The 27,013-nt window shown below is 50.3% G+C and overlaps 1 protein-coding gene across 1 annotated transcript; it reads left to right on the forward strand.

Annotated features, from left to right (window-relative positions):
- Positions 1-1,408: 1,408 nt before the first annotated feature.
- Positions 1,409-26,736, forward strand: IGFBP2 (insulin like growth factor binding protein 2). Its single transcript, XM_063110857.1, has 4 exons — positions 1,409-1,871; positions 23,192-23,418; positions 24,144-24,284; positions 26,229-26,736. Exons 1-4 carry the CDS (start codon positions 1,481-1,483, stop codon positions 26,391-26,393), a joined length of 924 nt encoding a protein of 307 aa, XP_062966927.1. The 5' UTR covers positions 1,409-1,480; the 3' UTR covers positions 26,394-26,736.
- Positions 26,737-27,013: the final 277 nt, after the last annotated feature.

Raw genomic sequence — 27,013 nt, forward strand, 5'->3', positions numbered from 1 at the left:
TGCTGTTCCTCCATTTCCCCTGGTAGAATTCCAAGCTTCAATTTCAACTCTGACTCATATAGGAAGCTCCCCCATCTGTCCTCCATCACCTCTCCAGAATATTTCTCTTCCTCAAAGCCTCTGACAACCATTAATTTGTTTGTCTTCCTAAATTCTTCCCCATAATTCTCTTCCCCTCTCAGTTCCTTACGACCAGGAGCCTGCCTTCTGGGAGACGTCTAGTTCACTTCAGGGCCAGGTTGCCAGACTTGGTTAAGTAGCTGTTAAACCGAACCAAGGAGACTCCGAGCCCTAAATTTAGAAAGAGCTGGAGTGGGGGGCCTGGTGGGGGAAGGGTGGCACGGAGGTATTCAAAAGTTACACCTGGGATGGAGGCCGCTTGATGGTCCACGCCTCAGCAAGAGAATCTCTCTGACAAGGGTCTTTGTTAGGGTAACAATCCAGGGAGATGAGTGATGAGTTCAGCCTGGAACGATGGGGGTTGGGGGCAGCTTGGATAGTGTCTCAGTAAATCAAACAGAACAATGAAGGGAGACCGTACTTGTCCATCTGCATTACTGGAGAGAGCCATAAATGGCCTTATCCCGGGCTTCTCTCACACCTGGAGGTTGGTCTGACCTCTCCAAGACCCCTGCAGCAGAGTGTTCTGGGATCTCTCCTGCAGCAAATGCCTCGGGATTTGTGAGTGAAGGCTCAGGTCGCTAAGGGATTATTTTGGCCGGGGGGAGGGGTTGGGGTGTGTTAACAGAGAGGAAGGGAGCAGGTTTCTCGGTGCCCAGAAATGGCACTTCGGTTCTCATATGTTGTAGCCGCGAGCTCCCAGGTTTGGGAAACTGCGATGGTCACTAACGGGCTGTCTGGGGCTAGCCCGGTCTAGACCGGTGTCAACTTCCCCAGGACCCACCCGACACCAAGTTCATTGTTCCAGGCAGCACGTCAACGGAGGGCGATACTCCAGGGTGGAGGGAGTCGGCGTGAGCAGAGTGAAATGCACTCGAAGGTCAGGACTGTGCCTTATGTTCTTTGTGTGCCCCCAGCAATTAGCCCAGTGCCGGCCACACGGAAAGCGCGCAAACCAAGTCCTTCCGAATTGAACTGAAAGACGGGAGACAAAAGCTCCCGCTCGTCCCTCCCCCACGCCGGTCTACCCCAGCCCGCGAGTTACTCGTATTCTCCGGGAGTCGGGGAGCCCGGACGTGGCCGGGGAGGAGTGAGGGACCCAAACCTGGAACCGCCGGGGGAGGCGGGGGCGGGAGGGCAAGTGGGCGTGCGCGCACGCACGTGTCCCCGCGCGGGAGTGTCGGGCCAGGGGGTGGTCTCCAAAAGGGGGAGGGGAGAAGGCAGGGGGCGGGGAGAAGCAGGTTCTTTAGGACCAGGCTTCGGCGGCAGGGGCAGAAGAAGCCGAGGAGGCGGCTCCCTCGCTCGCAGGGCCGTGCCACCTGCCCGCTCGCTCGCCACCGTCGCGCTCCCCGCCGCAGACATGCTGCCGAGACTGGGCGGCCCCGCGCTGCCGCTGCTCCTGTCGCCGCCGCTGCTGCTGCTGATGCTGCTGGGCGCGGGCGGCTGCGGCCGCGGGGCGCGCGCCGAGGTGCTGTTCCGCTGCCCGCCCTGCACGCCCGAGAGCCTGGCCGCCTGCGGGTCCCCGCCGACCTGCGCCGAGCTGGTGCGGGAGCCGGGCTGCGGCTGCTGCTCGGTGTGCGCCCGGCTGGAGGGGGAGGCGTGCGGCGTCTACACCCCGCGCTGCGCCCAGGGGCTGCGCTGCTATCCGCGCCCCGATTCCGAGCTGCCTCTGAAGGCGCTGGTCCTGGGCGAGGGCACCTGCGAAAAGCGCCGGGACGCCGAGTACGATGCCAGCTCCGAGCAGGGTGCAGGTGACGCGGGCTGGGACAGCTAGTTGGGAGGAACTTGGAGGGCGGCGGGAGAGCCTGGCTGGCGGCCCTTATGGGGAAAGAGTGTGCGGCAGGACCTCAGGGACTGTTTTAGGGGAGGAAGATTGGAGTCCTGGCCAGATCTAAGGGGACTGTCGAGAGCAGGGACCCGAAAGTCAGGCCCGGGGGGAGAAACTGTAGTTCGAGCGAGCGAAAGAGCCGTGGCTGCTAATCTGGTGGGGATAAGCGGGGACCAAAGGCATCCGTTCCCATAGTCTCCCCGGGGTGCAACTACCCTGACTTCTGTTCTGGAGGGGGGATGTGCCGGGGAGGAGGGTGTTGCTCAGGGATGTGGGAGTAGGACCTTAAGCTTATTTGGGGCATGACTTGAGCTGGTGACCTGGTGATCCTGGGGGGATCGCTGCTGGGAGGCGAAGGCGGCCGGGTGCCGGTGACACCAGAGACCGCGGGCGAGGAGGGGCCGCGAGAGGAGGCACCGGCTCACTGAGGGACCCTTTTCTTCTACTGGGGTGGTGAGGTGGGAAGAAAGGACTTTGTAGGGTGGATTGCTTGGGGGAAGAATTGAAAACGAACGCTACTATTTAACATGGAGAACGAAAAGGGCTCTGCTGCTATATGGGATGGATAAACAAAAGGGGTGCATGTGGGAGTCGAGCAGGAGACCCCAGCAGTTGAATCAGTGTAACTTAAGCCGGATCGCCGGCTGCAATCCCAGGACCGAGCAGCCAGGCTGTGCAGTTTAGCATCTGCGCCCCAGGTCGGAAGGCAGGAGAATGCCTGGCCGGTGGAAGCAGCCAACTAGTCTTCCTTGAGCGATGTGTTACACGCTCCACTCCCCTGCCTAAACTGAGAGAACACTCTGGGGTTCTTTGTAAAGAGACCCTCTTCCCTAGCAGAAAGTTATCTGGGGAACATGGCCAGGCTACACGGAGCTCGCCTTTTTTTTTTTTTTTTAATTACTAAAGCCTCCTGCCCCAGTGGTCTGGAGGAAGCTGTAATTACTTTCTTTCCTCTCGGAAGACAGTGGTGAAATGTGGCCACTGCCTGCTGCTGCTGTTTAAAAAGCAAGCGAGTCTGACCAAGTTTCTCAAACTTAAAAAAAAGAAAAAGAAAAAAATTAAAGAAAAAGAAAGAAGGAAAAAAACCCCCCCACAACATTCTTGCTTCTGTGGTCTTTGTAAGGCACCCCCCCGCCCCACCCCACCCCCACCCCCACCTGCTATTGTTTTTTTCCCTGTTCTCATTCAGAATGGAGTTAGGGATCAGAGTTGAAATCTTTCTTTTATGTCTCAGACACATTTTGACCTTGAGTACAGAGCAGGTTAGGGCTGCTTCTAAGTGGAGCCCCTCAGTCCCTTTCTTCTCCCCAGGGTTTGCTTTCCTCCCCAGCTTGCCTCGAAATTAACCCTTCCCTCCTGCTCCTCTTAGAGAGTAATAACAGAAGGAAAGAGACTTAGCAAAGTCCTTTGACTGTGGCGTGCCCGTCACCCCCTCCCCCCACGTTCCTCCTCGCACCCTGGTGGCCCACCAGGGAGGTATTGTGAGGTTTCTGAGCTGAACTTTGACACACTCAACATCTTCCTCAGCAGGGTGGACTTTTCAAAAGACCTGTGAGTTCATACAGTCGTTTGGATTTGGACTGTTATAATAAAGTGCGTGGTGCGTTTCCTTTCTCAAAGTTTTAGCATTTTTTTCACTCTTCATCTCACTCTAAGCCTGAAAACCGACTCTCTTGTCTCTCATACCCTGGCAGCAGGTTAGGGTCTTTAGCAGGGAACAGTTTTGGGAGATTCTCCCCGATTCACTTTTCCGTGGAGCCTGAAGCAGGGGGAGTTGTCAGGGGAGTCTGGGGACAATGGGGTGAGTTCATGGGAAGAATGTCACTCTGGATTTTCTGCCTGGTTATGGGACTCCCTTCCGCCAGCTTGCCCCAGCTGTCTCCTCAGCCTTCTCCCAATGCCCAGACGCCTTCTGCATTTTTCTGTTGTGCTACAGACTGGGGAGAGGGGACATTAAGCGAGGGTGGGGGTAGTAAGGGGTGGAAGCTGAATGGGTGCATTTGGAAGAAGTGACCAACAGCAGGGGTGCCTGAGACATCAGTAAGGCTGGGGTGGGGGGGGGCACTTTGGGGAGAAGCCTGGGCTTGCATGGGGTGTAGGGAAGGGAGGGGGCAAGGTCTCTGTGTGGGAGAGGGTCTTGGGCTGGGGGAGGGACTGGAGTTGCTGTATGTATGGAGAGAGCTGGGGTCCGAGTTGTGGGGTGGGGTGGGGACTGAATGTGGCCCAGACGGAGACCTTAGCACTGAATGCTGCTGCCTCCTACTCCGTCTCCCATCTCTTCTCCCTACTCTGAAGAATGAGCACCCCCCACCCCCCAGCCTGCATTCCTCTTTGAGCAGGTTGCTTTTGAGAATTTTAAACATACCCTCTTATTTCGAGGCAGCAAACCCCAGCAGTTCCGGCTTTGCTGTTAGCTCTTTTGTCTTTGTTCCCAGGACTCAGGAGCTGTGTTGCTGGCTTCCTGGGGATGGCAGGGATGCAGGGGGGTGGGGTGGGCACATGGTGGGGAAGAAGTGGGCGGTGGGAAGCCTGCAACTCATGGGGGTGATGGGCTGGGACTTGTTGGTTCAGAGAAACTGGGAAATCAGATTGGCTGGGGTGGGTAGGCCTGGAAGAAAAATGGAAGGGGGACCCTGAGATCTGCCTGAAGTCATGACTTTAAAAGTGTATGGGTGTGTTTGCTGGTGGAGTGGGCAGCAGTGCCTAGAAATATTGAGGGAAGAGGAGGGAGCAGGCTTGGGCCAGGCTGTGTCCTTTCAGAATTCAGGCCAGGCTGGACTGGTCCCCCCCCACCCCCCGGCATCCCCCCCAACCTCCTTCCCTGCCCTGTACAATGCAGGGGATTATGCCGAGGGGCGGGGCTGCCCAAGTGGCTGTCTGGCCCGCTGCACATATAAAGGTACTATAGAAATGTGCAGTCATTCAAAGTCCCAGGGCGGACAGGCAGGCGGGCGGGCGGGCGGCCCGGCCTGGGGAGACTGCATCTGCAGTTGCTGGGGGAGAATAAAGAGGGGCAGAGGCGAGCACTGATTTACAGTGGTTCAGTGCAAATTCAAAAAAGGGGGGGAAAAAGCAACGGGACTTCTGGCTCTGAGCACTGCTTTGCATCTCGTCTTGCATAAATTTGCATACTGAGTTTAAAGTCATAAAATAGACTCAGGGAAATGAGTGGGACCCAGTGTCACTGATTGTTAACACCACTACCTTCTGCCTCCCCTCCCCCTTCTGGACAGAACTCCCAGAACGAGCTCTGCTGAGCTGCGCTGCCTGAGTCACCACTGTGCGTTGGAAGGAAGAGATGGGCCAGTGAGGGCTGCTGCTCCTGGGTCCTGTCTCAGAGACCAAGCAGGGTGTGGCTCTGTGCACCCCAGCATTGGAGGCAGGGCTTGGCCCGACAGGGTCAGGACGTCTGTCTGCTGCCTGGGATTTGAAGAAGTCGCAGAATCAGGGTCTTCTTTGCCCAGTTTCCTTACCCACCTTCCACGTATGTTCAAAACCTTCACTATGATGGTTCCCATTGGATCAGAATAATGACCCAATTCCTTAGACAAAATATTTGAGGGAGCTTTGAGGAAAAAAAGTCCTATATAGCAGTGTCAAAATATCTTACAAAAACAAGGTTAAGGATCTGAATTAGAATAAATGTTAGAGTCTAGGAAAGAAGAACCCATCTGTTGTGGTCATGAGGGTCTCTCTACTCAGTGGTTCTCAGCCAAATTGGACGACTGGGTTTCCTGGCAGGCAGAGGGAAGAGGGAGGCTTAGGTGGTTCTCACTCTTAGCCTCCTTAGCACTGAGCTTTAAAATAAACTTTTGAGGCAAATCATTCCTTTGGGTTAGGGGGCTTCATGGAAGTTAGTTCTGTAAAAATGCTGTGGGTTCCCTGAAAACAGGAGCAGATCCAGTCACTCACTATCAGACCTTTGATACTTTGGGAGAATCCCTGTTCTCTCACCTAGTGATCAGGTTAGCCTCCGGCTTGTTCTCAGCTTGGCTGTTCTCTGCCGTAGAAAATAGAAAATACAGCTGCTAAGTTTTGATATGAGGAAGTTCTGAAAATTCTTGGCTTCAATGGAATGGGGAACAGGGAAAGTAAGTACCTGGAAGGGCAGGGCAGGGGCTGCAAAAAGGAATGAACAGGGCTCAAAAGAATGGCCTGTTAAATATATTGGCCCCAGCCTTCCTTAGAGGTCCAATCAGAGGGAAACCACATCAGTGATTGAAGACTGGAAAAAAATTTGAAAAAATTCTAATCCTTAAATGAGGAGGGTGAGTGAATGGCCAGGCAGGGGCTGGGTTTTGAGGGAAGGGACGTCTGTGGGCGTGGGGAAGTGGCAATTTCCGCCTAAGAAGCACTGCTTCTGCTGAGACTAAGGCATAGAAGAGGGAGATTATACTTTAATTCGCCAGGGGAGCCAGTGATCTGGTTGGCAGATGTACTAGGTCCTTCTTCTCGTGCTATGTGACCAGCGTTTCACTGGGGATGGCAGGCAGCCTCTAGGACACTGGTCTCCTCCCATCTGGCCTCAGCCTAGCATGAGCTGACTCTCTGCCTGCTTTGTCTGCGTCCCCCACCATCCCTGTGAGGGGGGTTTCTGTACCTCTGTTTCCCAGGTGCGGGCACTGGGCTCAGTCCAGGGGCGCCTGAGTGGAGACTAACCTGCTCCCTTCCATCTGCACCCCTCTGTCTCCATGGCCAAGCAGGGGGTGGGGCTGTGCATAGAAGAAAGCTTTTGGCTCTACCAGCGAGAAGTTTTGTTCCTGGACACCTGCCATGTGCAGGTGATGTGTAGGCCACGGCACATCATTTCCAGATTTTGGCGATTTGGATTCCCTTGACTCCTTAGAAAGGTGCAAGTCTTAGAGCTTGGGGGCTTCAAAAATGTAAGTGTTCAGTGTGCAGCCGTGAGTCAAGGGACACAGAGGTTCACAGGGCGGGTCTCTGGAGAGAAGGAAGAGCTGGTAGGCAGCAGGTGGCAGTGGAAGCAGCAGTCTTTGCCGTCACATTGACCCAGATTCCATCGCACACCTGCTCTTGAAACCTGAGTGGTGGGCAGAGGCCTTCCTCAAATGCCAGGTTCCCCATTGGTAAAACAGGGGCGATTTTACCTCTCTCCTGCGTATGTGTCAGTGCAGTTGTGATCATAGGAAGTGCCTGGCACAGAGTAGGTTCTCATACATTCTGGCTGCCTTAATCTTAGCAGGTGACATCTCCACTCTGACACTTAGCTAGCTGGCCCTTAAAATGAAGGCCAGACTGAACGCGTCAGGCAGGCCATCTCTCTGGAGGTTCAAATCCCAGGTGTCTACCACGTACTGGTTACCTTAGACAAGAGATTCTTCTCCTTATAAATCAGAAGTTGATAGTACCAGCTCCATCTGGTAACGCCTGCACAGGTGTGTCCAGATAGAGAATGCACATAATGCCTAAGCACTTGTTTTTTGGTAATGAGTCACTTGATTTCCAGCTCTTCACCTCTAGGAGGGAAATGTACATTCCTCCCTGACCTACTTTCACAGGACTGTAGTGAGGCCCTCTGTGGAAAGGTAATGAAACTGTACTTTAAATGCAACACAAACCCAGTTGACAGTAAACAAATGGTTTGAGGTCAACAGACTTACATTTTTTATGGATGAGTAAGTCAGTGTTCTTTGAGGCCCATGTCCTAATGCTGAGGACTGCCCATTCTTGGCATGGGAGTTTCACTCTGTAGTGTATAGAATGAGGATAGGAAGGGCTGTGGGGAACAGAGGTGGCCCCAGAGCTTGGACATCTGGGTTCTCATGCCAGCCTTGCTGCTCAAAAAAGCAGGTGATACAGGGCTGAGCCCTGCCTTCACCTGGCCAGCCAATCCAGAGGACCCAGTCTTCCAGCTGTGGGTGTCCAGAGGACTAGAGAATCCCTGAGGCCAAATCTCAGAATAGGGGAAGGTCCTTTATAGGTGGTCCTCCAGGGGAAGCCTGCTGGGACCCAGGATTCAGAATAATAAGGTCAAGTGCTAACCAAAGTGGTCCTAACACACTTAGTCCATGTGGCATGCTCTAGGGTGTGCAGTTGTCAAAGCCAGTGAAGACCCCGTGGTGCCCATTTCCTGCCCCAGGAAAACGTGCTTTCAGATCAGTGAACCTAGGATGCCAGAAAGTTGAACATGATCCTGGCAAAGAAACACATGTTCTTTCCCAAAAAGTGATGTTTTCTTACTACCTCAGCTCCTGAGGTAGAAAGGGTTTTGTCACTTCTGAGTGGGGAAGCAGCACTTCATCTTGCAGGGGGTGGCGGATTCTCAACAGGAGCGCCAGGGTGGGGAGTGTTTTCTGAGTACTGGGGCTTTTTCTAAAGTCTGGTTTCATCCGTGGGACCAGAAAGCCCTTGGAGTGGTGGCCTGGCCTTTCTGTGCACAATGATGATGATGACTGTGTTCTCAGGCATCTAATCAAAGCGAGGCCCCCCAGAAAGCAGAGAAGATGGATGCTTGAGTCTTCAGGGGTCAGCATGTGTCCTGATGAAACACAGGACAGTGGGGACAAAGCACAGCATTTGCCACTGGAAACGTGGGGTGGACAGTCTCCTTAGACTCTCTGAGGACCTCCATGGTGGGAGGGGGAAAGGAAAACCTGTTCACACATGGCGTAATGGATCTAGATAAATGTGTTTGTTTTCAGGTTCCAGAGTAACTCCATCCACTGCCAACCTCCACCCCATGAAGAGCGGAATGTATGGGATGGAGGAGATGCTTTTCCCCTAGTGGAGAATGGACCAGCCCCATACCCCTCCTCCTCCTCGGCTCCTACAGCCCCTTCCCTTCCTCATCTCCAGCCACTCCTGTTCCTTAACAAAGCCAGGGAAGATCTAGGCTGGCTTAGCCCCTGCATGTCTGTCAGGACTCAGAGGGAGACCTTGCTCAGGAAGCTGGTTTCCCCGGAAAGAAATACGGAGTCAACTGTAGTCAGGAATTTTTTCCCTTCCCTTTTTTTTGGGGGGTGGGGTGGGGGTGGGCACTTGTCAGCCCTTGGGGCCCTTCTGGCTGCTGGCCCCACATCTCTTCCTGGCTGTTGGGAGGCAGGGCAGGAGTGAAGATCAGGGAGAAGTGGGCAGAGGAATTGACTCATAGGCCCTGGGGAAGGTGGCCTGGGTGAAGCCTGGGGAGGTTTCTAATGAGTGGATGGGTGTAGGTGTGTTCATTCAAAGAACTGAGCCCTCCCAGCCAGGAAGTCGAAGAGGGGAGGGGACTAAGCCCTGGAAGGCCTTGGTGGGCTGGGGCTGGGGAGGCAAGGGGATCCCACTCAGTGTGTCCCTTCCTGATTAGGAGTTGAGAAGATGGGGAGTATTGCAGCTGCAGGGGTCCAGGTTGGATTGTGGGGGTGCACAGAGTCATTGGCAGAAAGCAAAGGGCGCTACCTTGAAGGGTAAGTGATAAAATAATGGTAATTAAACTGCTTTGTTCTAGACATCATCTGCTTCTACCAAAGGGCCCATAGTTTGTATTTTTGTTTGTTTTTGTTTTCCCCAGCTCTATTTTAGCCTCAGGATTCTCCCCACTTGCCAGATGAAGAAATCAAGGCTGTGTTCAGGTTCAAATGCCAAGACAAGCACAGATCAGAATGCAGTCTGTGTCTCTAGGTTCTCATTCCAGCGCTCCCTTGCACCAGATCCACGCATGCACAAAGGCAGTGAATTACATACTGCTTCTTAGAAAAGCTCCTTTTCCCTGGGAGGTAGTAATTAAGGCATAACTTCTCAAAAATGTGCCTTTATGCAACTCTCCAGGAAGTTTCTTTTAGGTCTATTGTCTTTACTTCTGGATGGAGGTGCCAAGTTGCCTCTGGATGGTGGGCGAACTTGCTTTCTAAAGTGCCCAAGGCTGGGAAGAAATGAAACTGGCAGTTCCCCTGTGCCCTGTGCCTGGGACTGCCTGATAAGGCTGGGTGGTTTCTATAGCAACAGTGGTGGGAGGTGTGTCAGGAAGGATAAGGGGTGGGAGTGGGATAGATTTACTGGATTGTGAAGGCTTTTGAGGTTGGGTGGGGCCAGCTGACACAGGACTGATGGCTTCCTCCCTGGGAAGGTGCGATTCTGGTAAAGATGAGGAGAGGCTGGGGTGATGGAAGCAGAGGAAAGAACTGGGGTTAAAAGGTCTTGGTTGAGAGTTCCTTAGGTGATGCCAAGTGACCAGATGCCATTCTGTTTGGTTAAGAGCTATGAAGCTAAACAGCCTGGGTTTGGTTTGGCTCTGCCACTGACTATGTGACTTTGTGCAATTGGCCTCAAGTTCTATGGCTCTTTTATGAAGTGTGAGAGGGGATAAGAAATTATCAACCCAAGGGCTGACCGGTTAGCTCAGTTGGCTAGAGTGCAGTATTATAACACCAAGGCCAAGGGTTAGGATCCCTGTACCAGTCAGTGAAAAAAATGAAAAGAAGAAATTATCAACTTCATGTGGTTGCTTGATAATAAAACAAAGTCATGTATGTAAACCACATAGCGCAGAAACTCAGATAATCAGACAATGTTGTGCAAGTTCTGATCCCCTCTTTTCTTCTCCCTTTGATCTCAACACAGAACAGGAGAATGGTAAATGCCTGTTTTTAGATGTTTTTTTGATTGGGCATCTTAAGAATCCTTTTAGGGAGTGTGGCTTATTCCAGGGGGTGTGGCTTCCCTGGATAGCTGTGTTTTGCTTTGGAAAGCCTTTTTTTAAAAATTTTTTTAAAATTTAGTTTTGGAGGCTAGCTGGCACAGGGATTGAACCTGGACCTTAGTGTTATCACACTCTATTGGAAAGCCTTTAATGAGTCCAGAGTGGAGTCAGTGGTTGAGGGTTTTCCAGTGAGCGGTCATGGCCCTTGATGCTGTTGTCCCTTACTATGATTCTGCCAGTGGCTTGATGGCCAACCGTGGCCCATTTATGCCCCAGAAGTTAGGATTCTCACTTGGGGCTTTTCTGGTTGTCTCTGGTTTGGTTTTCTGCCTCTCAAACCAAGAGACCACAGCCAAGGAAGGCAACTGACGTGATGCAGTATTCCATCAGACAAAATTAGTGAACTCTAAGTTGAAGAAAGGGAAAAGCATGGTGACCTATTTAAAGACACTTATTTATATTCAGGACACCTCTTGTGCTGGTTCGAGAGTGTGGCCGGCAGTCCTGGACATCTTTGCAGGTTTTAAATTTCTCTTTGCATCCTCCGGGTTCAATTTGTCAGGCCTGGAGTGTCTGGGAGCAGTGTTTTGGGGATGGAGGAGAGGAAGGCAGAAGGGGAGGGTGGTGGGAGAGAGGTTGGTGGCATTCAGTCTCCGTTACTCTGTGGGAGCTGGGCTGTGGGATGGCATCATGGGAGCTGAGTGTGGGATAGTTGTTTGAATGTGGGTACTGGGAGAGGCAAGTGTCCTTGCTGTCCCATCTCATCTCCCATTTGCTCACTGCCTTTCTTTACCCCAAAGCACTCTTGCTGCTGTAAGCTCTAGATGGTGAGGGAGAGGTCAGAAATGTGAGAAGAAGAAAGATGTAAAAAGATACTCTAGGGCGAGTGGGGGGATGCTCTTTGTAGTCAGCTTTTCTAATAGTTAAGCATTGATTGAGTACATCCTGTGTGCAAGCTAGGAGACTAACTATATAAAAACTTGTTGTCATACTACCTATAACACATGTTTTCTGATGCTGGACGGGGGCAAAAAAGCACTTTAAAAAGTTGAGTTTTATCTACAAAGAAACCAAGTTGGTCGAGACGTATATACATCTAGTGCAAATAAACAGGCGGCTCTTTTAGCCTTTCTACCAAGGCTCTTGGGAAGATCTTGATGTTAAATAATGAGGTCCCTTTATGGCGAATAAAGTCACAGAAGTAAGAGAATCAAGTGTGAAGGTATCTGCTTCTTCAGTCTTGGAAGAAGAAAGCACAATATCATTCTTCCAAAAAAAGTAAATTGAGCACATGAAATATCTTCCTGCCTATTCCCCTATCATTAAGTATACTTTTTTTTTAAGTTTTAAATATCTGTTTTTAATTTTATTTAAAATATTTTCACATTTACTTGTATATAATTGTGGGTACAATGTGTTGTTTTAATACATGCATATACTGCACAATGATTCACTTAGGGTAGACAGCAGAGTTTTGTACCCATTAGCCCATTAAAAAAAAAAAAATTGTATATATGGAAGCTAAGACCAAGTTTGTATCTTCAAGAAGCTCCCATCTTCAGAGGAGGAAGTTAAAGCATAGACCCATGGCTTTTGGCCAACGGACTCAGGTGGGAGTGCTGCGAAGGAAGTTGAGTCAAACTATCTGAGTGCTTTGCCCAGCGATGCCGTTCACTGACTTAATCAAGAGGACTTCGGACACTCGGAGGCCATATCGCCCATCCTCCTTCCTCCTCAAAATGTTCCTCCTAAACTATACGAGAGGAAGTCTGCAGTTTTTTCCTATCTGCAGTTTGTTAATTGTTTTTGTTCTGTCTCATGAAACTCTTGCATGGCTTCTAACCTAGATCTCTTCTGTTTTAGTTTAAGGCTGTTCCCTCTCTCATCCTTGGGGACACAGAACAGCTGCCTCCCTTCTACTGAGTATTACTGGCCCTTGCAACACTCTGCACCCTGTGGGCTGCACCCGGGTGTGGGGGCTTGTCCCTCGGCTCTCCATTCTCAGGCCAGAGTCGTCTTGATTCCTTCATCTTCTCTCTCTTGATTCTCTGACCCTCTTCCACTGTCTTCAGATCTTTCCTCTGACACATTTCCCAGTTCTTCATGGCACAGAGAACTGGCCAGGAACCCATGGCTAGGCTCCAACTGGCGGACGGGTGACCCTGGTAACATTGCCCTGGCCAATGAGAGTAGCGGTCAAGTCTGTCATGTCAATATTGGTTGGTCCTCTGCCAGCTAGTGGGGTTCCAGGGCACCCCAGGTTTACTGGTACTCCTGCTTGATGAGGAGAGTGAGGGGTGGATGGTGTGAGAGGTGATTGTTTTTTTAAAGAAAATTTAAAAATGCAGGAAAGTTCAAGAACATTATAATACGTCTGCAACTCAGAACTGCTAGTGGTTGCTGTTTTGTCCACTAGCATGCAGTACTTATTGTTTATCTTTCTTAGCTAAACAGATTTGTGTCCATCGTAGGATGGATGACCAATATCATCCAAGTTGTTTTCTGAAGGTAACTTGAAAATGTACATGAAAGGTTTTGTTTTCCCTGTCAGTGTTAGGTTTTTGAAATCTACTAATTTTGATTACACAGGTCGACGTCTTTCTTTCTAACTGCTGTCTGTTATTTCATTGTATTTCCCTACTGATTTTATTTATCCATTCACGTATTGAAGGACTTTTGGGTCAGGTTGCTAATAGTTTTGTGCAACTACAAATAATGCTACCTAAGGCTAAATAACACTGTAGTGAACATCTTTGTGCATATGCCCTTGTGTACATGTAGAGAGTAGAATTGCTGGGTCAGGCATGTTCTTTCTGTTCCCAGAGCCCCCAGCCCAAATCTGAACCAAAGCTCACTCTCTACTCACTTGAGCCTTCTTCAGCAACTATATCACCTGCCAGGTTCCCTGATGGTTTCAGTTGAGCCTGGGGAGAAATGCTTGGGACCCGCAGAAAGAAGTGAAAGCTGATAGTGCTGTTTGCTATCTTGATATCAGTTTCTCTGGCTCTTCAAGGACAGCTTGGCTCACAGAGTCCCAGAGGACCTAGGCTGAATTTGAGCATGTTTTTGTTTTCTCAAACTGTCTGCCTCAGCCCTGACCCTCCCCAGGTCTTTGCAATTCCAGGAATGACCCTGGTGTTTATAAAGCAGCCCTTTAGAGAGTGCACAGGCAGGGAGGCTCCAGAGAGGCTGTGCTGTTTCTGTTCACTCAGGGGGAGCCGGAGATGAGGCGGCGGTGTGAGGACATGCTCTAGAAATCTCCACAATGCCAGCCCCTCTGTGTGCATCCAAATGTGCATATGTATTTGTTTACGAGCCCATGGGTAGAAAGAGCTTATGAAACAGTGTCTTTGCAACCTGTATGCATGAGGCCTTATCTCTTGAAAAGAAAAGGCATCTTTCCTCACCAAGAAGTTTTTCAGGAAACCCAGGCAGAGGAGAGAACCACAAAGAAATGGGAACTCTGGGGCCGAGCCCGTGGCGCACTCGGGAGAGTGCGGCGCTGGGAGCGCAGCGACGCTCCCGCTGCAGGTTCGGATCCTATATAGGACTGGCCGGTGCACTCACTGGCTGAGTGCCGGTCACGACAAAGACAAAAAAAAAAAAAAAAAAAAAAAGAAATGGGAACTCTGGAAATGCCAGAACTTGAGTATTGTTCAAAATACAGATTCTTTGGCCCTTGCTCAGGCTTGCTGTCACTGAGTCTTTGGGGCTCAGGTCCAGGACTCTGTTTTTAGCAAGCTCTTCAGATGACTCTGATGAACAGCTATGTGTGGGAACCATTGACCTAGTCTAACTCCCTGAATGTAAAGATGAGAATGCTGAAGCCTGACTAGTTCCATCCCTGCCTGGCATCACTCAGAATCCCAGGGACTTGGTAAAGTCAGGATGAGAACCTTGTTCCTCTGGCCTTCAGGCCAGCACTATTCTTCCTACCACACTAGAACTGCTGGGCCAAAGCTTTGAACCCAAGAGCTGGGGTTCCAAAGGAAGTCCACAAAACCTGCAGGATGGCTTGGCATGGAGGGGATTTGTTGGCCGGGGAGTGGGCTCTGCCCTGCTTTCGTGCTCCATCCTCAGTAGGCGTTCCTTCACTGTGTAAGGGCAGTGGTGTCTGTGGACTGGACTTTTCACTTGACAGAGTTAGTGAGCTCTTCGGCACTCAGCTGGGGGCTGGCCTGCGGTAGCTGCGGGTGCAATGAGATGATCCCTAGAGGAGAAAGGCCAGTTCTTGCACTTATTCAATCTTATAACCTGGGAGACTTGTGGCTCTGGAACATCTGAGGAGGCTGTTGGCAGCCGTTACCAACCACAGGTGGATTCGAAGAGGAGGGGCCACCTATTGTTTGAAAACTATAGGTGATAGATATCCCAGTTACTCTGATTTGATCATTATACATTGTATACAGGTATCAGATGATCATTTGAACCCCATAAATATGTACGATTATTATATATCAATAAAAAAAGGAGAAATGAAAAATAACTCACCAAATAAACAAAAACCAACGCACTGAGGAGCAACTGGTCTGTTGTGGAGGGGGATTCTTCTAAGACGTGGTGGCATCTGAGAAGTGGCAGACTTTGCTTGGCTGGCTCCCTTGCAGGAAGCAGAGGCTCCGAGTGTGGGAAAGAATGGGAAGGGAGTTTGGAATGAAGCTGGACCTACCGATTGGGAGAACGTCATTAACTGGGTTGAAGTGTGTCCTGGGTGCCAGCCTACAGCAGGACAGACAACCGTGCACACTGCTTAGAACTCTAGCGTGAGAGGCCACTGCTACCTGCCACCTCTGACCTTTTGAAAAAAGGTGGGGAAAGACACATACAGTGTCACTCACGCAGAGAGACTAAGGACCTCAGGTTAAACTTTGGGTAAAAAAATAACAAATGGGACCCCCTTCCTAACCCACTCCCTTCTTAACTTCTGCCTCCCTCCCCACCCACAGCATGGCCTGAATTACTAATCCCAGCTGGTTGGTGGGCTGTTATTGAATGTAGCGGCCACATGCTAGATGGACTTTGATGACCACAATCAGCCATTTGAAGGGACTGGTTTCTAAGTATGTCCAACAAAAGCTGCTTTCTGTGTGCATCAGCCCTGCCTCACCTGGGCATGCACAGCAATTAGGAGCCACCACCTGTCCTCCCTACCTCCCCCTGCTCCCTAAATGCTATCAAGTAATGTAGGCAAATCTGTTCCTGCCCAAGAGCTTTCATTAAATGGCAGAGAGCTTTAATATTTAGCAACATATAGAATTTATACAATCAATAAAATCAAGCTTTAGAAGAAATACACAAACAGACAATATTGCAGACTCTCTCATAACCATTTTTTCTATGCATTTGGCCATTCTTCAGAACAGATATCATCCACCTTTCCCCATACATAGCAGATATCCCTTTTATTTACTTATTCAAGAAGTAGATTGCACATCTCTTCTAAGGCCTGATTTTGGCCACAATGGGAGTTTGAGTGATAATAATACTGTACCCTGTTTAAATAGCAGCCAGCGTTTTAGCAGGATCATTTTTCAGACTTGATGAATTTTGAGCTCAGAAGGGTTAAAGGGTTTGGTCAAAATCACAGGTGAATTATAAGTGGCAAAGCTGAAATCCAGGGCTCTTGACTCCTGGTGTTCTTTGCCCATTGGAGTTTGTTAATGAATTGTCCACTGCCATGGGCATTAATGGAGGAGGATGGTGATTAGTATTTATTCTTTGGCCCAATATATGTCAAGGTTAAGTGTGTTTTGGGAGAAATTAACAAGGAAAGAGCTATGTGAATTCTGTGCCCATCCAGGGTGGAACCAGGAAAGCAACCAGCGTTCATTCCTCTGGCCCATTATGCAGAATCTATTATCGAAGGGCCTCGTGCAGGAGATGAGGCCACTGGAGGCCGTGATAGCTTCAGGGTTGGATTAGATCATTTCTATGGTACCCCAGCTCTTAGACTTCAAGATAATCATGAGATAGGAAAATTCTGGAAAATGGTTAGAGTTCCTTCAGAATAAAGAAAAAAGAAAGGCAAGTTGAGCTCTCAGGTAGATGCTTAGATAAGTGGTGCTTTTGGAGGAAGGTCTCATTTTCCACTGGTCCTGGATGAGGACCAATGCTGCACAATCCACATGAGAAGAACTAGGGGCTTGCTTTTAGATTCATGGGGCTTATTTTCCAAAGTGCTTTAAGGTCTCTCATAAATCAGGAATCACTAATTTCCAAATGGAGCATTGAGGTAGAATATTGCACTAGGAAAAAATGAGATTTTATAAGAGTAAGGATCTGTGGAACACAAGGGTTTTGATTCGTTGAGTAAAGCTGTCAATGCTACAGTGAAACAAGATTACATTGGGAAAAAAGGTCTATGACAAAGGTAAGTTTAAAAACCAGGGTATTAATGCTTAGAAGTGTACATAAAGCTCTTTCTCCTGGGGTATTAATTTTCAACTGGCCTCCTTAGCTATATTAGTCAGGAGGTGTCAAAGGACAATGTAGGGACCCAATGCCAGTTGTGAAGCACCTCTGATGATGACAGAAAGGTTGGGTTTGCTCCTGTAGATCCAGATTATAGTCCTGGGCCTCATCTGTGAAATGGGACAACTGATCCATTTTCTCTCATTCCATCTGCCTCTCTCATCTCCAGCTCTCCTCCAGGTGTCTAAGTAGAAAGGTGTGGCACTCCAGCTAAAGCAGGGACATGAGTTTTCCTGCTTAAGCCCCCCACTAAATGGCCCTGGGGGGGCTTAAGCAGGATGATCTACTGCATCGTCTCCCCCACTTCTCACTGGAAAAGCTTTACCTTCTGTAGGTAATTGTGAGATTCTCTGCCTCAGTGTTCACCTATCTCCTCGGTTGCTGTGTAGAGAAGAAGAGTAATGCTTACTAATCTCTAGAGAAAAGCAACTTCAGGGGCCTTGGAGGTCTCTGTCAGTCATCTCTAAGCCTTTTCCAACCATGCCGTTTGGGTTGCTAAGAACGATTTCTTATAGTGACCTTTGCACCATAGCCCATGGAGCTGCATACAAAAGTGGTTGCTTAATAAATATTATTCTAAACCTAACTCTTTTAGGCAGAAAAAAATACAACTTGATGTTTTTGTTCTGAGGGCAAATTCCATCTCTAGCTGGAGTTCTGCATCTGGAATGTTCTCCTGTGGCTTGCTCCTGCAGCCTGTAAGAGAATGTATGGGAAAAACTTGATAACTGGTGGTGATGCCCTTGTCTGACTGAGGGTCAGGGGCCGTGTGGGGACTTCTTTGGTGGAGAGAAAATGGAAGCAGCTGAGAGCTAACCCCGTGGGCTCCTCCTGTGTGTCAGACACTCACTGTGTGTGCATGAAGCATCTCTGTGTTCCTCCCAGCAGCCCACTGAAGGCGGATGCTCTTTGTCTCCTTTTTGCAGATGAGCAATGGAGGCACAGAGAGCTTAAGTAACTTGTCTGGGGCTGCACAGCTAAGTGGTAAAGCTGGGATTCAGACTCAGGCAGTTAGACTTTGGGACCTGAATTCGCAAACCTCTTTAGGTGGGAAAATTAATTTCTTAATTTCTTAAATTCTTAATTTAAGAAATGAAGGCTTTTCTCCGCCTACCTTCCTTTTTGAACTCCACCCAGTTGACAGTTCCCTTTGTTTCCCTGGGCTTCCACTTCAAGATGAGGAGTTCAGAGCCAGCCATTGGACTTAGGTCCTGAAGCTTGTTGCAGAGAAGGAAACAATGCTGTGCAGAGCGTGGGTCAGCGAGCCGGGCCCCTGGATTTCCTCATCTTGTCAGCATGCCCGTCAGCAGTGGTGAGATCGATAAAGGAATGAAAACATACCCTGGAATCCAGGTGGTCTCTGTGAGGGTGGACAAACTGACCTTCACCTCTGAGAGGCTGCAGACATCTCAGGACAGGAAGCCAGCTCTATCCTCCTGGGACCTGGAGCCAGGGTCACATTGTGACATTCATGGGCCCTGGACGCATTGGCCTTTGTGGGCCCTCTTCTATAAAAACACACTTATAATATAACTGTGGATGTATTAATATTGTATATTAAGACATCTGACCTAAAAGTTTTTTCCTTCTAATTTAAAAAGAAATTAACACATTTTCTAGGCCCCTACACACTATGCCTGCTCTGCCTAATAGACAGCTGGGCCCTACCTGAGCCTCCAGGCCTGAGGACACCTTTATCTTTGTGTGACCCTCTCTTTCTTCAAACATGTTTCCAGAGTTTGTGGAGGGCTGTCTTCTGAGACTTAAGTGTTGGGTTGACCTCTAGGACTCAGCCAGTGGACGCTGCTTTTGGCACTGTCTTTGGTACACGTGCCTGGGAGGGCTTAGGGAAGAGGAACCAGCGGGCTGAAAGTCCCCTGGATTGCCCAGGGAGGACCCCTACACTCCTCCCAAAGAAGCTGTGGACTAGTGTGGCTGGGGATAGAAGGGTGGTGGAGGGGTCTTAGCTGGGGGTGGGGAATATAGTAGATCTGCTTTATGTGGGGCCTGGAGTCATCTCAGCAGTGCGCTGAGAACTTCCTGGCCTTTGGATAAAGCCTGACTCCAGAACAGTGGTTCTCAACCTGGGGCAATTTTGCCTCCCAGGGGCCATTTGGCAATGTATGAAGACATTTTTAGGTGTCCCAACTTGGGGAGGGTGCTACTGACATCTAGTGGGTAGAGGCCAGAGATGCTGTTCGACGTCCTACAATGCATGGGACAGCCCCTACAACCAAGAATTATCTGGCATGAGTGTTAGTAGTGCGGACGTTGAGACACCCTCATCCCAGAGGATGTTTCAGGCATTGGGTTTGGGTGAGTGGAGACTTCCCAGAAGCTCTGGGATAGAAGTAGACATGAGCTACCTTTCCCTTCTTCTGTAAAGAGAACAAGAAGGGAGACCCATTGTCTTAATCCAAGCCTTGGGGTGGGTAGACAAGCCTCCTCTCAAAAAAGGTGGAGCCAGATGAGCTTCTAAGAGTCACAGGCTTCATGCTCAGAGTGGAAAGTTCCAGAAATGGTGGGCAGTATACTGCACCAGCAGATTCCCAGAACACTCATCTTCTCTAATTATCACGTGAGCTGAGCACGGTCCTGAGCACTGGAAACGGTGTTCAAGTCTTCAGAAATTCTTCCTCCATCTGCAGGAAGCAGCTGGGCAGGTGCAGTGAGGATGAGTTATGCAAGGGTGACCTCAGGTACAGAGGGGTTGGGTGAGGGCAACCTGGAGTTAACTGTTGGTCTTTCTCATTTTGATCCTGGCAAGGAGGCAAAGGGTTCTTTTCTATGGCCCGATGCAGCAAGGAAGAAAAGGACTTTTTAGCTGCTGTGTTCTCCTCCTCCTCCAGTGTTCCCAGTGCCTGCAGGGATGGAAGCGGAGGGAGCCTGAGATTGTCCCACCCAGGTCTAGGTGCAGAGGAGCCTGTCTGGAAATGGCAGCAGAACTGAGGGGTGTGACTGGGGATGAGTCCCCCCATACTGTGCCAGCATCTGCATGATGCTTCAGAGGTTGGTTTTAAGGAGATGGAGCATTCTCTAAATCAGACCACTCCTATTTATTTTCTAGGTTTATCTCATCTCAGACTTTCCCAAGCCTTTCTTCCTTAGCCTTCTGTTCCCCACCTCCAGTGTTCATCTGAAGAGGAAAGGGGGAATCTTCAGGGTTGGCCCCAGTTGCACAAGCTAGTCCCAGAGGGTGACCCTGTGTGGGCCTGTGCTACTAAAGAAATCTGTGCAGCATAGCAGGGTGACTCAGTGCCCCCAGTCTAGGGAACCCATCAGGCCGCTGAGCAGGGCAGCTTGGCATACTTCACCAGGAGCCCCAGGATTTCTGCTGCTCTCTGCCTCAAGGAGCATGGGGGTGGGGGTGAGAAAAGCTTGGGGCTAGTTGCTGGGTCTCATCAAACATGGTGGGACTGGGCTCCTGCCCAGCCTGGAGGAAGACGCTAAGTCCGCCATCTCCTTGGTGCTGCCGGAGCTGCTGGGGCAGAATTTCACCTACATTTGCTTTATTTATGGTAAAACCCAGGCTACTCGGAGCCTCTGGAGGAATGACATTCTAGATAGAAGAGTTTTCCAGGTTTCAGAGGTGTATATGTTTAAGTATTTTGAATTTTATTTTTCTAAAGTTTTATAGTTTTGTTTAGAAATCTTTCTTAATGCTGAATCCTTGAAATTTTAACCCCCTCCCCTTTTTTATGTCCCAAGGTCATCATGACCATCAACAAGAGTCTTATTTTGGGCTATAAAATGCAAAAGTCCTCAGGGGTCATTGACGTGTGTGGAATGGTTGGCCATATACAAAATGTCCCCAAAGGTCTTATGTTTGGTTTTTTAGTGTCCTCTTTCCTCCCTGCCACTTGCTACTTCTTGCCACTATCCACGTGCATTTTTTTCTTCTGCCTTTTAATTTCATTGATTTTATTCTGCAGTGGCCTTTGGAAACCAGACATCTAGAAACCAGGCTTACTGGAGCATTACTGTTGTCGACTGTCAAAGTTTTTCATGGATGTTTCTTCCCACATCATGGGTAGAAAATGCCAGAACTTTAAAATGCAGGGACATGGTGACAGCTGTTGTGATGCCCAGAAGCTCATTTTCCTTTGCTTCTGTTTCTTGGTTAGGTTCCACCTTGCCAAGTTAGCAGATAACTGAGGCAGTTGTTATTATCATCAAAGCAATCATCTCCAGGAACATGGATGTAGAATTTCTGTTGCAAGTTGTATGTAAACTGTTTTACCTGCAACATACTCAATAGTTCTGTGAAGTAAGAACTATTATTATCCAACAATTTACAGTTAGGAAACAGAGGCACAGAGATGTTATATGCAGGGGAGACAGCTGGTGTAGAAAGTGGCAGAGCTGAGATTTAACCTGAGCATGTCCCCTTAAGCAGCATTGCTACCCTGGAGACAACGTGCCGGCTTTGAAAGGGATGTTGATGGAGCTCGTGAGAGCTGAGCAGCTATCAGGCCCAGTGGGAAGGGAAGGGTAGGGATGGGGCAGATCTCTAGTGAAAGATTCCGTATGCTGGGGACTGTGCTGGACACTCCTTGACAGCAGGTGCTGCCACAGTGCCACACCCAGCATGGAAGAGGTGCCCCTCCTTTAGCTGGTGAGTGATGGAGCACCACACAGTTCCCCTTTTACAGCTAAGTGCCAGCCCCTTCCACCATGTGACACTGCCCAGGTGAGTGACCATGTGAGCCCACTTTACAGTGCCTGAATTCTGAAGAGACTGCTAAGTCCTAGGAGCCTGGCCCCAGACCCTGTGTAGAAATATTTTAAGAGCCATTCAGTTGTGTTACCAGGGCTCTAAGTTTTTGAGGGCACATAAAAGGGGAAGAGAAGATGTGCAAGGTTTGTTGAAAATACCCCCTCTGTACCCACCCCGGTCGTGTTGGGATAGTGTTGGGACCTGCAGGCAGGCGGCTCTGGGCGCGTGTCTACAGAGGCTGGGGCTGGGCTGTTTCATTCCCTGCCCATCTAGAGCTCGCCGGAGCTTGCCTCCTGGGTTACAACTCTACCACACACTTCTGTTCCTCTCCCCTGCCCTGGCTGGACATGCCTTGGCCAGAGTGAGGCTGTGGGCTGTGCACACAACAGATTTTTTTTTTTTTTTTTTTTTGTCTTTTTGTGACCAGCCGCACCGCGCTCAGCCAGTGAGCGCACCGGCCATCCTTATATAGGATCCGAACCCGCGGCGGGAGCACTACTGCGCTCCCAGCGCTGCACTCTCCCAAGTGCACCGCGGGGTCAGCCCCAGATTTTAAAAAGTCTAAAGAAACTCAATGGATGGTCCTTGGATAAAATCCTTGATGAGGCTTGTGCCCTGTGATAAGCTGAAACTATGAAGTTGCCCAGTTTTGGGGGCTCTCTGTGCAATGGGGTTGGGTGGGAGGCACACACAGACTTGGAAACAAGTGAGGGTCGAGGGTAGTGCTGCAGCAGCCTGGGGTAGAGCGGATCGTTCAGTGCAGAGCAGCAGCCGCTACGTGGCATTGGAAACTGGCTTCTGGTGGCCACGTGGCTCTCCGTCTTCTCACTCCCTTGCCAGACACACCATGGTCCACTGATCTCTGGCATGAGTTTTTTTAAGACTTACCCAATCTGCGCCCTTTCAGATGATTAATGGTGAAGAGGTTAAATGGGGTTAGTGGCGGGTGACTCTGGGAGGTCTCATGGACCCCAGGAAGGACTTACTCCTGCTCCATGCCAGGGGCCTTGCAGATGCTCGGTTTTTCTAGCTCTGCTCTGCCCTGCCTCATAGGATGGAGACAGAATAGAGCAGGCATCCCTGTCATGATTCTGGGCCAAGACGGCCTGAGTACAACTCCTGGATTCATCACTCATCGGAGTTGTGACCTTGGTCGAGTAATTGACCTCTGTGAACCTCACCTTCTCCATCTGTAAAAGTTGGGGTAGGATGCTAATGGTACCCACTAAAGAGTGACTGTGAAACTGACATAGATAATCCATGTCCATTGCTTAGCATGGGCCCTGGCATGTGGTCAGCACTCAGCAGGGGTTAGTCATTCCTTCCTTGTCTTCATTAGGGGTCCAGGTGGTCCCTAGAGGACCCATCTCTCCAGGAAACTGGACCTGGAGCTTTTCCTCCCTTCCTTTCTCTGCAGACAATGGTGAGGATCACTCGGAAGGAGGCCTGGTCGAGAACATCGAGGATGGTTCCCTGAACACGGGAGGTGGAGGCAGTGCTGGCCGCAAGCACCTCATGCCGGGCATGAAGGAGATGGCTAGGTTCCGGGAGAGAGTCACGGAGCAGCACCGGCAGATGGGCAAAGGTGGCAAACATCAGGTCGGCTTGGAGGAGCCCAAGAAGCTGCGGCCACCAGCCGCCAGGGTCAGTGGGGGTTGGGTCTGATTGGAGGGCTGGGAGGACATGGAAAGGAAGTCTTGCAGCAGCAGGGGGCAGAGGACGGGAGGGATCGCAATAAGATCCATGCCCTGTGTTACCTGGAGGCAAAGCTCTTTCCAGTTTTGCCTCTAATGTATTCTGTGACCTTCAGGCCAGTCAGTATCTTGGGTAGTGAGATGGGCTGGACATATGGTTTCTTGAAGTCTCCTCCTTCTAAAACCTCCTCATTTCTGTTTGGTTTTGGACAAAGGCAAAGAAAATGAATAGCAGGGGTGAAGACGATGCCCTGAAACCCGCCCCTATGGTTGCTATGTGCTTCCCCGACTGTGCTGCCTCTGCCCCTTTCTGCTCAGCTCTGTTTTCTTGGGTCTTGGCCCCGTTTGGGTTTATGGAAAGGAATGGAGCATGGGCCACTGGGTTGGGGTGTGGATGCTCTAGACAATTCAGCATTTTCCGGTAGAGTCCTTCTTGGCCCATCAAAGCTGTTGCCACAGAGCAAGGAGAAGCAGGAAAACTCATTCCTTGGGACCTTCTTTGGGGCTTGGGGTTGGGCATAAGAATATGACAATGAGATCCCTGGTCCCACCTACTAGCTGTGTGGCCTTGGGAAAGTCCTTTCCCCGGGGGTGAGCTTCTTTCTGATGTTGCACCCAGCTCCAGTGTTTGTGGGCCCCTTATTCTCACTTGAAGCCTCCTGTCTGTGCCCACAGACCCCCTGCCAGCAGGAATTGGACCAGGTCCTGGAGCGGATCTCCACCATGCGCCTTCCAGATGAGCGGGGCCCTCTGGAGCACCTCTACTCCTTGCTCATCCCCAACTGTGACAAGCATGGCCTGTACAACCTCAAACAGGTAAGCCTGGGTGCCAACCTGGGCTGCAGAGACTCCTCCTGAGCCCTGGGCCCTGGGCATGTCTTGTTTCTGCACCACCCATCCGTAATCCTCTGAGGTCTGAGAGCTGAGTGGGAGACACAGACTTCTGCAACCATGGGGATGGGGTGCCAGCAGCCAGGCCCTGGAGGGTGGGCCCCCACCCCTGGCCAGGCTGGCAGGTCAGAGGCTGACTCCACTTATCCGGCCACTTGCCAGCAGCACTTAGAGTCTGGTTGGGAGGGAGCCTCTTGGAAAAGAGATGGGGGTTTAAACCAGCTCATCTCAACTTTTACTGAGCATTAGAATCACCTGGAGCTGATCCTGGGCCCCCACCCCCAGAGAGTGCCGTTCAGTAGGTTGATGGGGACCAAGAATATGCAGTTCTAGCAAGCTCCCAGGGAATGTTGAAGGTCCATGGACCACACTGTAGAATCACTGATTCAGACCACTGGCCTAGTGTCTGATTTTCAGGTATCTCAGAGAATGGAGAATCAGGGATGAGAAATGCCTTTTAAAATGTTTAAAAACAGTAATAGAACAACATTATAAGTGGGTTCGAGAAAATTCAGAAAGTTTGGGTAAACCGCTCAGGAGCCCTTTTCCTTCCTCCTACTTTCTGTCCGTACACATTGTGATGATGGACATGCACATGCGGTATTTCCCCCTTAACATTGTAAGTATTTTTTACATAGCCAGGTAGACTTTGTAGTGATGAGCTATGCTCAGTTGTCCTTTTACCTCGCTTCCTCCACCTCATTACCCCTCATATAGGGAGAAGTGCCTGTGCATTTCACAGAAGGCAGAGAGGAATGAGCGGGAGAACGGGACAGTGTGGTCTGCAGCTAGCATCGTTTTCAGGCAGAAGTTCCCTGCCCTGTTGCACTCTGGGATCTTCTGGGGAACTTTAAAGAAGATGATTGCCTGGGCCCCACCCCCAGGGATTCAGATTTGTGGATCTGGGGTGCTTTCCGGGCATTGGGGTTTTTAACAGCTCCCCTGGTGATCCTAATGGGCAGTGAGGATTGACATCAAGGTTGATGGCTGGAGCCAGGAAATGGGTACAGGGCTCTGCTGATCCCTTGGTGGTCTCCCTTCCCCACCTCCTTCACTGTACAGGCATCTTGCCCCTCTAAATATTATCAGCCTAGCGTTAAAAGCTATTTGTACATGTACCCTATAAATGTAAGCCAACTACTTCATTTGGAACTCAGAGAAAATAGCAATCTCTTCTAATGAAAAACAGGCTATCTGCTATACTGTATGGGTAACTAAAGCGATTTGCAAGGAGTTAGCAAGTGGATAAGAGCAGGGACCCTGGGACGGGAATGCCTGGGTTCCCATTTCAGCTATGCCTCTTCCCAGCTGTGCGACCTTGGGCAAGTTACTTAGCCATTCTGAGCTTCAGTCTCTATCTGTAAAGTGGGGATAATAATGGTACCTAATTCGCAAGGTGGTTGTGAGGACTGAATAGGTATGGGAGATATAAACTGAATGAGCAGTGCATATTTTGAAATGAATATGTAAGATATTAACAGAATGAGTCATATATATTGCTCACACAGTGCCTGGCATATACTGAGTTTTATTAGGACGTGAGGTTTTTCACCTCACCGTGTGACTCAACTCCAGTGTGCTGTGTCCCCCACTGGATGGGACCTCCTTGAGGGTGGGGGCGGAGACTTTCGTCGTTGGGCATCCCCAACAGCCTTGCTGGTCAGAGTTGTCTCTGGGCCAACAGTGTCGGCATCACACTGGAGCTTGCCAGCCGTGCAGTTTCAGGCTACCCCAGACCTGCATTTAAACCAGATTCCCTGGTGCACATTCAATGTTGAGGGGCACACCCTGCAGCGTGCACTCAGCACAGGGTAGGAAAGCTGGTGGCCGTGGGGGTGTTCTCCACCTGTTCCTCTTTTCTGTCCTCAGTGCAAGATGTCTGTGAATGGGCAGCGTGGGGAGTGCTGGTGTGTGAACCCCAACACCGGGAAGGTGATCCAGGAAGCCCCCACCATCCGGGGGGACCCCGAGTGTCATCTCTTCTACAATGAGCAGCAGGAGGCTCGTGGGGTACCCACCCTACGGATGCAGTAAACCACAGCCAGCCGGTGCCTGGCCCCCTCCACCACCCCCGCTGCCACCCCCTCTCCAGACACAGAGAGTGCTTGGGTGGTAGGTGGTGGAGGATTTCCCAGGAGTTTTGACACGTGTATTTATATTTGGAAAGAGACCAGCACCGAGCTCGGCACACACCCCTGCCTTCCCCTCCCCAGCTGGAGATGCCTGCACCCTCCCCTTCTTGCTACCCCCCTGGGGAGGAAAGCGGGGGGGTTGCCATGGGGGGGCTGGGGTAAAGGTTTGGGAGGGGAGAAAAAGAAATTTTTATTTTTGAACCCCTGTGTCTCTTTTGCTTGAGATTAAAAGAAGGAAAAATAAAGTATGTGTCTTTTGCCTGAGTCTTTGGGGCCTCCCTGGAAAACAGATCCGGAGGCCCTTCGAGCCTCGTTTCATCCAACTTTGTCCCTGCTCCTGGCAGAATGGGAAAGATGCTGCCTCGGTTTCCCATTCATAAAATGGGAATGTGGAGGATGGGGCAGGAGGAAAGGGAATCTCCTGTATCCAGGTCAAACCCCCCATGCAGCCCCAGGAATCTGGTGTCTCCCTGCCTGGACTCCCAGGTGAGGCTTCTGGCCCCATCTGGCCCCTGGCTGGCC

Source organism: Cynocephalus volans, chromosome 1 (assembly GCF_027409185.1).
Source record: "Cynocephalus volans isolate mCynVol1 chromosome 1, mCynVol1.pri, whole genome shotgun sequence".
In the NCBI taxonomy this organism is placed as follows: domain Eukaryota; kingdom Metazoa; phylum Chordata; class Mammalia; order Dermoptera; family Cynocephalidae; genus Cynocephalus; species Cynocephalus volans.

Coding starts and splice junctions, on each gene's coding strand:
- IGFBP2 (XM_063110857.1), top strand. CDS start 1,481: ATGCTGCCGAGACTGGGCGGCCCCGCGCTGCCGCTGCTCCTGTCGCCG. Junction 23,419..24,143: donor TGCGGCCACCAGCCGCCAGG/GTCAGTGGGGGT, acceptor CTGTGCCCACAG/ACCCCCTGCCAGCAGGAATT. Junction 24,285..26,228: donor GCCTGTACAACCTCAAACAG/GTAAGCCTGGGT, acceptor TTCTGTCCTCAG/TGCAAGATGTCTGTGAATGG.